This window comes from Macrosteles quadrilineatus, unplaced genomic scaffold, assembly GCF_028750875.1.
Source record: "Macrosteles quadrilineatus isolate MER2022 unplaced genomic scaffold, UCM_ALF_1.0 Scaffold_3__2_contigs__length_128488019, whole genome shotgun sequence".
In the NCBI taxonomy this organism is placed as follows: Eukaryota; Metazoa; Arthropoda; class Insecta; order Hemiptera; family Cicadellidae; genus Macrosteles; species Macrosteles quadrilineatus.
This window is the reverse complement of record NW_026542596.1, coordinates 12,416,677-12,433,758: the sequence shown is the minus strand read 5'-3', so window position 1 is coordinate 12,433,758 and position 17,082 is coordinate 12,416,677. Positions and strand designations below refer to the sequence as shown.

The 17,082-nt window shown below is 32.1% G+C and overlaps 2 protein-coding genes across 3 annotated transcripts in view; both read left to right on the top strand.

Moving 5' to 3' along the window:
- The window catches only part of LOC128988971 (farnesol dehydrogenase-like), a 424,915-nt gene that overhangs the window by 100,639 nt on the left and 307,194 nt on the right, over positions 1-17,082 (top strand). The gene's annotated exons all lie outside the window — the stretch shown is intronic.
- The window catches only part of LOC128988969 (anosmin-1-like), a 74,428-nt gene continuing 69,600 nt past the window's right edge, over positions 12,255-17,082 (top strand). For both annotated transcript variants that reach the window (XM_054410779.1, XM_054410778.1), the window contains exon 1: positions 12,255-12,422. In XM_054410779.1, coding sequence (XP_054266754.1) covers positions 12,285-12,422 — 138 coding nt within the window. In that variant the 5' untranslated portion in view covers positions 12,255-12,284. The remainder of the gene's footprint in view (positions 12,423-17,082) is intronic.

The window sequence follows — 17,082 nt, the reverse complement described above, 5'->3', positions numbered from 1 at the left end:
ACTCGCCTCCGGGTTGAAGTTCGTTCGCTACGCTCACTCACTTTTGGTTTAAAATTAGCTGTTGTAAAATATTAAAGAAAAATAATAGTGCTGCACTCTGTTGGTAATCCTTGTAACTTTAATGCTATTTAACATCATAGAACAGAAACAACTTGTTTAATTGAAACAGCTGTTAAGATTCATTAATTCCATTTAAATATGAGTACTCATTAGGTTAACATCGTAAACTCCAGAGCCACTGGGGCGGAGCCCAAGAGTCCGGTCAGAATAAAAACCACTTAGTTTTCCTATTTAATGCCTAAAGAATCAGTGTACCAAATTTCAGCCTCCTAGGTAAGTGGGAAGTGGGAGAATTAGTGATGAGTGAGTGAGTGAGTGAGTCAGTCAGTCAGTCAGTCAGTCAGTCAGTGAGGGCTTTGCCTTTTATATATATAGATAGACGTCATAAGTAAATAAGCGACAGCTGATTTTCAGGCCTTCGGGCCGTAAAAACCTGCTCGGTCCCCAAAAAATGATGATGACAGCTGGCATGGACAGCAATACGTAGCTTTCAGCCTCCAATTAACGTTTGTAAAACGGGTAAAACATTGTAGTGAGGTAAAAAAATAGTAAACATTACTTTCGCATAGCAAACATTCTTTTTCCATAGTAAACAATATAATGATGAATTTTCGCAGGTGATAAACATGTAACGAAAACAGGTTATTTCACAGTAGTGTAGCTAAAACAGTAGTGAAGCGAAATATAATTTCATACTGTACCCCACTCTAAGAGTGACTCATTTTTTTTTTATGAAAATAAAACAATTGCTACAACTGGACCATGTAGATGGGTAGTCTACTTCAGTATCCAATAGTCAATATGTAGTACCGTAGCTTTGATTCTAATATAGTCAATTATATAACTGCAATGGGGTACGCTAATTAAAAAAACATGTTTATAAACATTCACGTTTTTCTTCATTCCTTATCGTTTTCCATGACTATTTTAAAATATATTTCTAAAACGTGTTGGATTGTATCAGACTAAGGAGGATAAAAGAATAAAAAAGGAAAAGGAATATATTTACATTTTTATCCTCCTTAGTCTATGTTGTATTATAGAAAAATTATTTTGGTTAATCATGTAGATAAACATTATGGTACATTGTTTTTTTTTAATGAGCAAAAATATTGGTACCAAACCCGTGCTAGTGCCTTATGAGTATTACCATTACTATGCTTGTACGTAATTCCAAATTTTGGAATATTTCAACTAGAAACAGATTTAAAATCAGGAATGTGTGGCATAACTGACAGTGCCTTCAACTTCAAGAATAGCCTAATAATACAACACGTGTAGTACAACAACGAAGCAAGTTCGTTTTTGAAGGCGCATAATTCAACATTTCTGCTGCCGTAAAAACTGTTATAATTCAAATTAAAAATTCAAATATATTTTTATTCAAAATATTACGTGCATGGCCTCGACATGCTTACAAAACTTCTCGAAGAGGACAAATATAATAAAAAAGTGAAAAACAAAGTTTACAGTATTTTTTTTTGTTTTGGTTTTAAGTAAAATAAATATAACTTTCTAGCTCTAAGGCGGTTTGTGGCAGTCAAGACTATAAATGAATTAAGAAGAAGTACCTATGGAAATGCTAGTGTTTGTTGGTTGAACGTAACCTCGCAAAAGATACACGCTTTTCATAAGCAGAAAGGAAACTGTTTTTCAAACTCGAGTTTAATTTGTATGTACTAACTTTTGTTAATCATATTTTTTTAAGTTTATGCTGCTTAGTGCTTTAGAGGTTTACCTTTTCCAGGCCTTATTATGAGAAACAATAATAATTAGTTTTACGAAACGAATAAATATGGAGGAATATTAAAACAAAATGAATCTTCGTCTAAATTATGAAAGATAATTGGGATTTAGGCCTACTTTTAGTGTATGAGTATCAACTACCAATTAGGATTATAATTGGACACCGTATATGTGTCTTTGCCTGGGAAATAAAGCGCCTTCAGTTCTTGACGAACCAGCTCATCTCTGAACATATTCCTAGTTGCCGTTAGGAGTTGAAGGAGAAATAAATACACAGATAGTAGATAACACGTCTGCAGCTAGTTAAGTAAAAAAAATGTAGCCTGAACTATGCTTTGTCACCATGATTACACATAGAATAAGAGAACTTTTAAAACTATTGTGAAAACAGCTATCAACCAATGATTACATACTAAATAGTTTGTGTATATCACCAAAGAATACACAAATGTACCACTTAGTTTTACGAAATATGTGATTATTTATTACATTCAACTAATACAGTAAACAACCCGAAAATTTGTACCTGTACACACGCGTATTTTTATGTGATTTTCATAATTATTATTTGTGATATACATCTGTCGTGAGCTATGTTTGTTTTTACATGTCTTGTTCTGTGTGCTGTGGCTTTTTATTTATTTACCCTACATATTTATTAACAATGATTAAAATAGACAGTGGTATTGCACATATGATTTTGACTGACTTATTCATATAATAAATTATCCATTATAGCTTAGGCAATTTAAAATATCAAAGCGGTAATAGACCTGGCACTTTAAGTATTTAGTTTTATTCTGGTGGTGTTTTTTGCATGATGAAAATACAGGCAGATAGACATACTAATTTCATTTCATAATAGCAGCCATAGAAAAATTGTAATACATAACCTTTTGTAAATAACTTCTTGATCAGCATTGTACGTGTTATTAAATTTACGGAAAGTAAACAAAGATACGTCTTATAACACTTAAAACATATATTTACGCTTATACTGTCACTCACAAGACGGTAAATATACAAAAGATGGTAAGTGGTGATCGATTTCGATTGGACACTCCAATCATCATTAGACCCAATAGGCGAATGACTATTTACCGTCTTGTGAGTAACAGTATAAGCGTAAATATATGTTTTAAGTGTTATAAGACGTAACTTTATTTACTTTCTATAACCTTTTGAAAGAAACTGTAACATTTTGTAGTAGCTTCTATCAAAACTGTATAAATTCCCAATCATCGCATCACCTTTCACCGTACTATTATCTTGCGGTCTACTCTAGTGGAAGTCTGTATGTTAATCGATTATAGCCCCATCTGCGTATGTTTCAGTTGAACAAATAACGTTATTGGCTCTCTCATACCATTATTATCATGAATTGGTGAAATCTATCAATATAGAAAGTTATTTGACAATTTCACTTAATTGCGTGTCGTCTATTTTACTATAGCGAATCATTTACACAACAACAAATTATTTAAACAAATATTTAACTATAACTAAATTGCCTTTAACACTAAAAATGTCACTTAAACTAAACTCTTCTAATTGTATTTATAAATTGTTTATGGTGTTACCCCCACCACAGCAAACCTGCCGACTAAGTGAATTTCAATTTGTCTGAATTAATTTTTAATTAAATATATTTAAAAAACATTAGGTTTCATGAATACCTAGGTTTGCTGCTACAAGGAAAGTAATAAAGTGTATTTTTAGTAGAATAATAATAGCTTAGTATAAAATAAATATTATTAAAATTATTTTTTTAAGAGACGGTAGCAAAAGGAAGCACACATCATTGGAAAGATAAATAAACATCCAATCATGATATAACCAAAGTCTAAACAAAATATTTAGTCGAAATCTGATTGGAATTTGATGAGTACATAGGTTTGCTATAGTTAATATTTCTTCATTAACTTTTCACGAAAACTACCAACATTTTACAACAACTTTTACAACCTTTTTGGCCAATGGCATTGGTTACAGCTAGCACTAAAATAACGTTTTGCAATAGAAAATTTCCCATGTTCTAATGAGGTTACGGGTTTTATTCGGTACATATTTTCGTAGTAATAGCTTGTGCAATCACTCCCAATATATAATAAAAAAGTTCGTACTTTAAGCACTTGAACAATAGGTTTTTAACCACTTTTAGCGAATTTCCCTATAGGGAAGTAGCTATTACCGTAGGTGGCACGGTAAGACCTAGACCCGGGACCGATTTACTTTTTCATTTTGATGTCCCCAGAGGCCAAAAACACCATTCGTTCAAATTTTTACATATGTATATATATATATATATATATAGACTTATATATATATATATATATATACGTCCGTGAACGCGATAACTTGAGTAATTTTTGTCCGATTTTGATGAAATTTGGTTTAAAGGTGTAAAGCGGGATAAACTTGAATGAGTTCGCGAACCAGCACGATCGGACCATGGGAACGGGGCTTTACGGGGGATTTTATGGGGTAAAAATTGGTTTTTCTCACTTTTGACCCTCAAAACACAAAATTTCCCGATTTCTCTTTAGACCTTTTTAAAGAGCTTAAAAAAACAAATAATTTAGTATATAAAAGTATTTTTGTTCAATTATTAGTAACGGAGAAAATTAAAAAAATTGTAAATTTAAAATTCCCATGTTATTCTTATGGAGAATATTGTCAAATGTTGTAGTTTGCTTGTTTATGGATATATTTTGATCAAACTTGGCAAATTTATTTATTTTGTACTAAGCTATCAATATTTTACTCAAAAACACACTTTATTAGTTTCCTTGTAGCAGCAAACCTAGGTACTCGTTAAACCTAATGTTATTAAAATATATTTAACTGAAAATCAATTCAGACAAATGGAAATTTGCTTAGTCGGCAGGTTTGCTGCGGCGGGGGTATTTATTGATCTATGTATTTTTATTTTATAAAAGATGCCGCTTTTTAATGAAATACAAAGTTTGGAAATCGTGCTTTAATGGAAACTGCCTTTTTTAATGCACGAACATAAGGAAAAGGTCAATTTTCACAGTTTTGACTTAAAACTGATTTTACTCGAACCCGGTTCGGATAGAAAAGGACTTTAAACACATAGGTTGTAGCCTAGATAATTTAATTCTGTATTGACGATTTATCTAATTGTAGGTCGTATTTGTTTTGAGATACAGTTTAGTGATCATTTGTAAGTGACAGAATTTTTCCTTTTATATACATGGTGTCCTGTAAGTTAATATCCAAACTTTGTGTTTTGGGTTTATGGTCCGAAATAAAGAGAATATCAAGAATAAAATTTCCCCTGAAATCACTTCGTAAACCAGATATCAGCCATTTTGTATTTTTCATAATACAGTATAATCATTTTACCTTTACTCCAACCGATCTCTTGAAATTTTATTTCTAGGTTAAGGTAGAAGCGATCCATGTGAGATAAAAGATTTATCTTGACCCAATTTTCAAAAATTTAAAATGGTAGCCATTTTAATTTATAAATTAAATTACTAAAAATGGCTGATTTGAGAAAAAATCATTATGAATTAGATTAAGATAACTAATGTCAAATGAATCGCTTCTACCTTAAACCTACATACAAAATTTCATAAAGATCGGTTGGAACAATCTAGAGATAAAAATGTTCATGTGAATAATACAAAACTGCGGATAACTGGTTAACAAAGTGATTTCGCGGTAAATGTTATTCTTGATTTTGATTTTATCTTTATTTTTGCTCATATAACCAAAATCAGGAGTTTGGCTGTTTACTTACAGGACACTCGGTATACGATAAAATTATAATATTCAAAATGCTGCAGTAGGTGTAGCGTAGTGTTTTAGGACCATAGTAGGCTATTATTATTCACTTAAAAGTGTGTTTTATTTATTTTTTATACAAGATGAATTCTTATGGATAACTAAGGGTTATATTCACAATTTACAAAAATACTATTAGTGTTGATATGACAATATTGAGTATTTTGGTGCTGAAACAAGGGCTTTACGATTGAGGTCTTTCATAAAGTAATTTTATTAATAGTTAAAACGGTGAGATTTTTGATTGACCATTTGAGTTGTAACCGATTCCACATTTGTAATGACATTGGGTATTAAAGGGGTTCGTTAAATATTATTGAATTAAATAATATTGACATAAATTGTATGTATAGCTAGAAAAGTAAATTTACAGTCGCCCTGTAATACAGCTACTAGGAGGTTACGAATTGTAATATTTATAGGCATGCACTGTGGATGCGATACTCCCTGGTGTGGATTAACGTCCGCAAGAGTGAGTACTACGACTATCCTCAGTACTATCCTGAAAATTAGACCGATTCGGATATACCAAGGCAAAAATGTGGTTCGGATTCTACTATAAACTGTAGGTCCCTTAGTTGTGTCTAAGGAATAGGGCCTTAGTCACTAACAAGACTACAAGATCGCGCCACTCATCCTACACTCATCTCCATTCAAACTTGGCTTAAAATACCTACTTTGTATGGTTGCCATTTCATTGAAAAGTATTAAAAAAATATTAAAGTATTAAAAGTATTAAAGTCAACAATACAGTCAATTAATTGCTTGCAATTTAAATACAATTTAAGTAACTTTGAACAAAGCCTACAAGTCTTTCAAATAACTGTAATGATGTAAGCTTATCTATATTTTATATAACAGTTCTGATATCGTTTTGGAAAGCTAAAAAGTACAGTACATAAACCTCCTCTCTTTCAAAAAATAATCAATATCTCTGTTGATATGTGTACGTTGCAGCTTTCTAAGACAAAGCTATTTTATCAAAGAGTTTTTTTTTTCTCAGAAAAGGTAGCCCATAACTTACTTACACTAACCTAATAAATTTACATTTAGATCTCAGCATCTAATATTATAGAATATTATAAACAGTTTGTGCTCTCATCTCGATAACTTCACTTTCATTGACATTTTTAAATCAGTTTAATCTACCTTCCTTTAACTTCCACCAACTTAGGTTAAGAATACGCGAGTATCAACAGGAACAAGTCGGATCAACAATTAAAATTGTCAACTGATCAGTTGATCAGCTGATTAGTTGACGTTCGAAGCATTATAATTTTACTTATTTTCTCTAAATCCTTGAACCTCATTGGTCCGTTACCCGTGTTGATATGGGAAAAACTATGCTGTTATGAAATTAAACTATGCTGTTATGAAAGTAAACAGATGTTAAGTGAAACTTTTCAATTCTAAGAACTGAACTGAAATGGCTATTCTATTATTCAAAGAAAAATTAATTTGATTCGAGCTAATGCCGTCAGACCTGTGAAATATTGTTTAACGTGTAAAACTTACTGTAACTGAAATACACACTATCGCATACATATTTTCAATTATCGTGGTATGACATATCATAAAGTAATAGAGTCTCGACTGTAGCACATTTTGTAAGTGAATGAGTGTGAACTACTGTCGACCTCCAATAATCCGAAAGTTGATAATCCAACAGTCTTTGGTAATCCAACTCGACGATAAGTATCGGTCAATATCTGCACAGTTTGTAAACTCACCTTATAAAATTCATTTTAGGCAAGGCCTATTCTATAAATGTTTAAAGTTAATAAGTTAAGAAAGATATATGAATTACAAAAGGTGTTTTATTTAAACAAATGAACAAACATGCAATGAGAAAAGGCTTGACGTTACAATGAAAGGATTGACAATGGTGTGTGGAGTTGAAATTAAATTGAAATAAAAGATAAATTTGAATAATAAAGGTTCAAATAATTTAGATGTGATATATCTCAGGGTAGGGTGTCGTGCTGGCTTGAATGCTAAGAATTAATAAATTTAGTGTCCAAATAGGCCTAATTAAGGTGTTAAACTTATAAATCCCAACAATGAAAAGATCTAATTTTGATGTTGTCCAAAAGGTAAGTCCAATTAGCACTGAATTAAAAGCGTTTAAAAGAAAGTTTATACTTAATTTTGAAGATAACAATGACGGAGTTGAGTCCTCTTGAGGTTTAGGCTACTGTGATATAACTTGATATAAACTGGTCTTCTTGATGAATGAATTTGATTTATATAAAATTTGGACTCCTTCTAACTAACAGTTTCAACTTCTCAATGGCTTCCTTCTCTTTCAATCTCAATGTTCACATCACTCATTGTTGAACACATGGGATCACTTTCACTGCTTCTTAAATTTTGATTCCTTAAAGACTAATTTTGAAATGATATTATAAGAAATTTTGATGTATTGCAATTCTCTTACATATTTAATAAATAATTAAGTTGTGGGCTTTGTAAAAAAAATAAAATATATATAGGCTATGGAATGAATATTATTAATGATTAATTAAACAGATTAATGAAATTATATAAATTAGGGAAAGGAATATTAGGCCAGCCTTTCTGAGGAGTGATTATCAACAAAGGTGTAGGGATAAAAGTTAACATTTTAAGAAACTTAATACTAAATAATGAATGAAATGAAATGAAATATTACAAGTTCTGGAATTAGTTTTATACTGTACAATTGTTTTCCACCCTTCCAGTGGTGGTGAACTTACACATTTCATTAGTGAACATGAAACGACATGAATAAAAAACATCGATATATAGTGCTTGAAATCAGCGTTACACTGTATGATTTGCAAAACTTTGCGTAATAGCTAAAACCTAACCTGGGTAGTTGAAAGGTTATAGGGGTCACCTTAAAATGAAAAGGTAGCCAGTGATTCTATCCTGAGAAAGTCCAGTCGCTTTTGGACGGTTGAAGCCATCAATCCCTGATCATTGGGGGTCATCAATACATAAGTACGGTAATTAACAAAACTGCTAAAGGCAACCACTTATTCATTATACTAAACTCGTACTTGGGTTCAAATGCACCACTTATAATCCCCATCATAATTGGCGATACATTCTTCATCAGCACTTTACTTCGTTAAATAAAGTGTTTTTCATACATTTAATGCATGAATCTTCGTATACTTTAATTTTGGACATCTTCCTTAAAGGTTCTCTGCACGAGATCTTGACAGCTGTCGGAATCATTCGTTAAATAGCACGGGAGGGATGTCTGAGGTCCATGTTCCCGGAACATTGAGCAAGACGACAAAATTCCGCCACCGGTATTCGAAATCGTCTCGGCGCTTCTTTGAAACGTTCCTGTGTGATATTCCAGCATCCGCAGTCATTAGTCTGGACCTCGCTCTCAGCAGAAGACCCTACACTCGGTAGTATACAGGAAACAACAAATATAATGTTGTAATAGAGAGGAATTTTTGTTTTTGAATTTGTATGGATTAGATTTATATGGACTAATCTTGTTTATGTTTTAGGTACTTGTAGTCTGATGACAGAATCAGATCCTGGAACGTCGTGGAAATAGTTTATTTTACTTGGCTAATCGTAATTGAAAATGTCCGCAATAATCCTTAACTTACATTGTAAAATGTCACAACTGCAATGTAAAATGTATTCAACTGAGTGAAGGGTACAAGAAGCTTTGGATCAATTGTTCGTCATCTCAGCCCGCGAAGTGAGTTTCTCGTAAATTATACTTATCGCCACTCGTCGAAGCGGTAGCAAAGCGTAATCGGATTACACTTCATTTCCAGCCCGGTGACGTAAGTTCTCATCTCTGGAGCAACCATTTATCACTAGTCTCAGGATTCACATGTGTTACTTGTTGGAGAACTTAACTATTTACTTTGGATGAGAGTACTGTCCACAAGAGACAGCACGACGTGGAGGCAGTGTGTTGGTGAGGCCAAGTACCACTTGGGTCAAATAGCCATAAGTAAGTATTGCAGACTTATCGTCCTGTAATACAATCTAAAGCACAGACATATTCCCTGATTATTATGACCAGCTGAATACAAAGTTAGGCCGATTCTGTACAAATTATGTAGCGCGTTTTGTTGTAACTTTTAATTTATTGTAATCTAAACATATAAAAGTGAAAACCCTCACAGACTCATTGACTGATTCATCACTCTCCAACTTCCAGGCTAGGTATAAGGCTGAAAATTGGTATACTCTATTTACTCTATACTCTATACTCTATTTAAAATATTTTATGTAAAATATTCTGGGCATTCAGGTCAAAAATACGAAAGTTATTTAGTTTTCATGATGATTAAGGAAGGGTTAAGCCCTGAAAGCCCTTAAAATTCCAAAATTATTCTTATGGACGTTCAGTTTTTTTTTCATTTGTTTATCATATCTGTTTGGAATTTGTATACACACCTCATGTTTTTAAATGTTTGTTTTTGGTTATTTTTTACCAATACTATATTGATATTTAAGGTTTTTTGTAACATTTTATTTAATTTACAATCTGTTCAACAAAAAATAGAACAACAAGCAAATTTGATAAAATTTAAACACAGTTAGTCTTTATCCAACAATAGAGCTAACACACAAACTTTGCATATTTGGTACGAAATTGGTTTATAGTAGAACCGTTAACTTCTCACGTGTTTTAAGTTTGGGTATTGTATTTTATGTTTCTTCTACTTGAGTTTCACTACAGCTTACGTTTATTCTATCTGTGCAGCAATTCTTTATATTTTGGTCACCTACATAAAACGGGGTTTGTTCTTAATTTGTGTGCTGATAATTATATTTCTTTCAAAAATATAGAGCTATAATTTTTAATTGCTGGACAATTTTTAATTGCACCTGGACAATTTTTAATTGCACCTGGGCAATTTTTAATTGCTGTTGTTTATCTCTAGATCTCTAGACGTGCCTAATAGAAGCATGCTGTCTTGTGTTGTGTGGTTGAAATACTGGTGTGCGGCAAAATGTAAGTAGATGCAGCAATTAGCAACTTTATGTGTTATAATCAGTGCAACGAAGGCCACTTTCAGGTGACTGTAGGAAAGATTAATTGACTTTGTTTACATTTCTCCACAGTATTTTGAAGGTTTTGTTGTGTTGGGGAATGTTGAACATGATATATAACCACATTGACCAGGATTAATTCTGTTTGTTTTTATTTCTAAACATATATTGAAGATTTATTCTAAACCTTTTTGTAAATTTCTTTACATTTAATTTGACGCTTATTGTAGTGTTTAATCAATAATTTATATGAAGCAGAATAACCTCAACGGCTACTCTTAGAAAATTACCTGGGAATATGTATGCTGCCTTTAGCAGAGTTAAACCTCTAGAATAATTAAAAAACTATTTATTAAAAATAATAACAACAACAAAAGTAAACAAAGAGACTGATTTTTACACAAAAGATATGATGTACAGGAATATCTATGCTGACACATAGAACATTTTATTCTGAGTTTGTTTAAATATTACAATAATTTGTTTTACTTTTAAGCTTTTTCGAGACTTACACTTGCAGGGACTTACGCTTGTAGGGACTTACGCTTGTAGGGACTTACGCTTGTAGGGACTTACGCTTGTAGGGACTAGTTAAAATAAATTTCATAAATTCCAGACATGTTCAAATTTTGATGGTTTTTCTTTCGAATTGTCTAATTTTGATATCAGAAAAAATAATAGGTCTGAATGCTAAATTGTATGATGTTTTGTTCTTGAATATGCTCTTAATATTACTTGAAAATTTTGAGTTGTACGTTATACCATTGGTATTAATAGTCAAAGGTTATACTAATCCAATTTTTATCTTATTTCTTTTCTGAAATATTAGTAATTATCTGGTTTTCTGTATTTTTATTTTAGCGTTTCTTTACATGTTATCTATTAATTTAGTTGTGTATACATTAAGAGTCGCTACATTTTTTATATATTTGAGTTCCATGTAAAATCTTTCTTCAGTTAAAGTTGTATTGAGTAATCTATGGATTAGGGAATGAAAAATGGCCCTCTTCTGAAGTGGTGGATGGTTTGAGTCGTTGGTAATATATCTATCTACGTGAGTGTGTTTTCTTTCGGTAGATGTCAAAGTCATGTTTATTTACCGTTTTTATTTCCATCACATTAAACATATTCAATAAAAAAAAAAACTGAAAAAATAAAAAAAAAACATAAAAGCTTCTCCTTCAGCGATAAAAGATCAGAGATTGCAACTTTCCCAGAAAAGTCTTTAAGCATTCGTGCCGTTTGAAGCATCCCGGGTCTCGCGTGACCTTTAAGGGGAAGTTACCGATACTTGAGACGTAAGGTAAAAAACATCAATGCTTTTAGATTACGATGGGAAGAATATAGATTGCAAGCAACATTTGAGTATCAAGAAGAAGTGGTTGGAAAATCAAAAACCGCCATAACCCGCACCTAAGTCTCGGTGCAGACGACACGGAGACGCGGCGAGTGTGGGTGGCGGCGAGATGTAAGAGGGGAGTATTTAGTCCAGATTTGATTTGTAAGGTGAGAGGTGAGTAAGGAAGGGGGGAGAGTAGGCAAAATAAACAAGACTGTAGAGCAAGAGAGAGAGAGAGAGAGAGAGAGAGGTGCGATCAGAGTGCAGTCGCTAGCGTTGCAGACGAGAAGCAGTGAGGGCCAGAGTCATGGTGCACGTACGCGCGTCTATGGTGGTGGTTATGGGGGTTGTGTGTGTGATTATGGGGGTCGGTGATGCCAGGATGGACCCGCTGTTCAGGGCGAGGTGTCACGCTACCTGCATCAGACAGCATGATAAAATACAGGTCAGGATTGTTAATTTATTTTTATCAATATGTTATTAAATTTTATACTCTTCGTTTTTTAAAATCTGCAATTTTTTTAATTTGTTATGGCTAACTTTTTATACAAAACTTTGTTTGCAAAGTGTTTACTTCTAGAAATTTCGCAGAACTTAAGGTGAGCCTGTTTTGGAATGTTCTAGAAGTTTGGTGTTTAGGCGAGTAGCGATTGTTGCCCTTAAATTTGTATTACATCTTTAGCTTCGGCAGAATATGCTTGTCACAAATTTTAAACAGATGTTGATGCTATGTTCGTTATTGATTATCAAAATGTTGTTGCTGCAAACATTTTAAAATTAAATTCCCTTCAGTTGTACGCACACCATGTTCGCATAGCAATAACAAATAATGTGTTTATGTAGTGTGTTGATTTCAAAAACAGCTGATAACAGTAAATTATAATTTACTGTTAATTAATTTAATTCACTGTTCCAAGCTTTATACTTAAAGCTTGGAATTAATAAGTTGAACCATCATTACCAAAGGTTTTGAGACCAAGAGCGTTGGCTCTGGCTGTAGTATTTTAAAATACTTTAGTTTAATATAAAATTAAATTAGTGCAGAATTAAATTTTGCTTTTTGGAACTTGGCAAATATTTTAACTTCTTAGTAAACTTATTGAATAATTAATTAAAAAAAGAAAGACGCATATGTATGTGTCCCTCGAAACAGCAAACATAACCTACCAACTCAAGAATATAAGAATATAACATAATTTATATATTTTGTGAGTCTTTATATTATTTTTTTTAATTTCTTTTTATGAAAAAATCAATGACAAAACTAGTAAGTCACTGAGTCATCCGGTTTTTCTGCAACGGGGGTATTTGATTTATTTATGTCACTTTCATTTATTATGTGTTTATGTAAGGAAATAATTCTAGCTTTATCAGCGATTTGTTCGTAATGTTTAAGTAGAAATGGCACAATTCACAATTTTAAAATTAATAATTTTCCAATAATACAATATAAAGAATACTTATAGTTCCTAGTCATAGTTGCGATTGTTTAAGCGTGAGTTGAGTTGTTCCATACGAATCCATACAAAGTGTGAATCGTAATTTACACTTCTCAGATGTTTAAAAAATGTGTCCATCGTGTATAAAATTAAACACCCAATAGATGGAGCGTGCTTCAAAATTGGTTCGGCGTGGCATAATGTTTCCTATGAAAGAACACGAATAATTTCAATATAATAATTTGTCAAATTAATCTCCTACGAAATGACTACTCCCTCGGAAACGTCATGAACACGATGATCGAATAAGAAATATACTGACAAAGACAAATTAAAAATGTACGTTAATATTGAGACAACTACTGGATGATATCAGAAAACTCAATTTGCATATAGCCCGAGTCAATGATGAAGTGTTTGCAAGATATCATTATTTCAGTACAAAATAACAAACCACGAGGAAACCCAATCTTTGTGACAACTAATTAAATGCGAACATACAATTAGCATAAACAAATCTCCAGTTTATCACTGCTATTGATTGTTTTAATAACGGTGTTTTGGCTAACCAGCAGAATTGAGCGCAGAGGACGTATAAAGTACTTTTTAATCAAATAATTAGATAGAGAATTCTGCGGGTATAAGATAATATGGCTGAAATCATGGTTGTGGTTGATTTAATCGCTATTTGCCGAGAACACCGCTCGTAGACTCTGCTTATACTGTTTTGATCGGTTCATTTCAATAGATTGTTTGACTTTGGATAGATTCGGATGCAACATTTTCTTGCTAGATGTTGACCAATGTGAATCAACTTTAATATAATTAACTTGATGAGTCAAGCCATGAATTTATTCGTCGTAACATCAAACGATCGAACCAAAGTATCAGGGAAGATAGTGTTATTTATTTGGAGAAAGATATAGCAAAATTATACTTAACTAGCAACAGAGCCCGTTGTGGTTGAATACAACAGTCTCTAGTAAAATAATGGTTATGAAATCCATACACCACTTTACTCACTAATATTAATGGTACAGATTAAGCACATATCATTAGAATCACACACTTAACATAAGGAACACACTTTAAACACAAATGCAAAATTTTAACAATAACATTTAATCAAAGAAAAATCAATTAAATAACAATATAACAATAAGCTGTTCAATTATAACATATGTTTCGTATGTTTAGATTATGCATACTGGTAAACCAATTATTGCCATCTATAAAAATTATTTGTTTTTCTTTTCCGAGTTGGGTTAGGTCTTCTACACGACCGATTTTCATAATTGTGGCCTTAAAAGGTATGGACGCACCACGGATATGCCATCAAGCATTGGCATTCATTTTAACGTATATTTTAAGTTATGCACAAAATGCGTCCCTGTACATTTCTTATGGGAGTTAAATTTGTTTCTTTTTTCGAGTTCGTTTGGCTCTTCTACCCGACCAATTTTAATAATGTTGGCCTTAAAAGGTATGGACGCACCACGGATATGTCATCAAACATTGGCATTCATTTGAACGTATATTTCAAGTTATGCACAAAATGCGTCCCTGTACATTTCTTATGGTTTTTACATTAAATTTGTTTTTTTTTCGAGTTCGTTTGGCTCTTCTACCCGCCTGATTTTCATAATTTTGGTCCTAAAATAAAGCTTTGCAAGCACATGTTTCTCATCAAGCATCATCATTAATTTATCTAATTTTATCTAAAAAAAAAAAAATATTAAATTTGATTTTTTTACTTTTTACTTCAATTAATGATGTATTCCAGCAGTTCTAATTACATTACCCTATATGTTTTGGTTTAAAAACCTCTAGTGAAATACCAGCTTATATTTGAGCTATTGATTATTAAGATTCCAATCTGTCTTGGTCTTAAAATTCTCAAAGGATTTCACTTGAGATATTGATAGTTTTAATAATTTAAGTTGTATCAGTCAATCAGAAAACATAAATTTGATTTTATCTTGGATATAGAATTTAGTTTTAGATATACATACTCAATTCTAATTATTCTAATTCTATTTGTTTTGACCTAAGGACCTTCAGTGAAATACCATATTCAATTTTAACTATCGATTACTAAGTTCGGACGTACCTAAAGCACCCTGCTAAATCACGAACCATCCAAATTGTAACACAAATTGAGTTATTCATCATCGATTTATAGTCAAACGATCTTGCTTGCAGCCTTAACAGTAACTGTCGACGTTGATGGGTTTAACCTAGTAAATCTTTAAAAAAATCAAACTTTCATAACTTTGCAAATATACACGAATTTGGGTTTCCAATGACCTATTAATTAATAAAATTAGTTCTGTAGAACTGTAGATTTAACTGTACAAAGTTTAACAACAACATCTTTCATTCAGTATTTTCTCACCACTATAAATTGGGAGGTTGCTTAACAAATAACTTTGAAATGGTGAGGAAACTGACCAATGTGGAATGTAATATTCTGATAGAGAATAAAATTTCCTACAAGTTACTATTATTTATTTCTTGAAAATACTCAATAAAGGCAGCCTAAAGTTGGCTACAAATATAAACTTTGAAATACTAACTTGGAAAAAGGCGTTTTAAGTGTATTATTGTTTATTTTTTATTTTTCACCTCAAATATGTAATCAAATCAAACTTTCATAATTATTTGCAAATCTACACAAATTAGGCTTTCCAACGACCTATTTAGTAACAAAATCGGTCCGGCAGAAGTCTAGATTTAGTTGTACAAAGTTTAACGAAAATATATATAATTTAGTATTTTCTTACCACTACAAATTTGGAGATCACTTAGCTTATTGCCAATAACTTTTAAATGAAGGGGAAATCGAGCAAAGCGGATGTAATATTCTGAAAGATAAAATTTACTACAAATAACTACTATGCATTTCTTGAAAATACTTAACAAAAGGCAGCCAAAAACTGGCTACAAATAGAAACTTGAAAACAGAAACTTTAAAAAACAGTTTTTAATTTTTTTTTTATTTTTACTTTTTTACCACAAATATTTAATAAAATCACGCTTTCATAATTATTTGCAAATCTACATGAATTATGATTTCCAATGACCCATTAATTAACAAAATCGGTCCAGTAGAAGTCTAGATTTAGTTGTACAAAGATTTTTTTAAACTGAATTATTATCAATCAATTATCAATTATCAATTATTTAAGATGGGGACGCCACTATGTGCGTATTTTAACCCAAATATGAGTGAAGGATGAGTGTAGGATGAGTGGCGCGATCTTGTAGTCTTGTTAGTGACTAAGGCCGACATGTTCCTTAGACACAGCTGTTAATTAATAGCCCATACAGCTAATGGCAACTAAGGGACCTACAGTTTATAGTGGAATCCGAACCACATTTTTTCCTTGTAATTTACGAATTGGTCTAATTATCAGGATAGTACTGCGGATAGTCGTAGTACTCACTAGTGCGGACGTTAATCCACACCAGGGAGCATCGCATCCACAGTGCATCCCTATAAATATCCACAATTCGTGACCTCCTAGTAGCTGGATTACAGGACGACGCCACCCGTCCCAGTCTATTATATATAGAATAGAAGAATAGATTATGTCTGTGTTCAAATATGTATTCAAGCAACACTTAAAACTTGATAAATGCCCCCCTGAATTATGATGTAAGCAC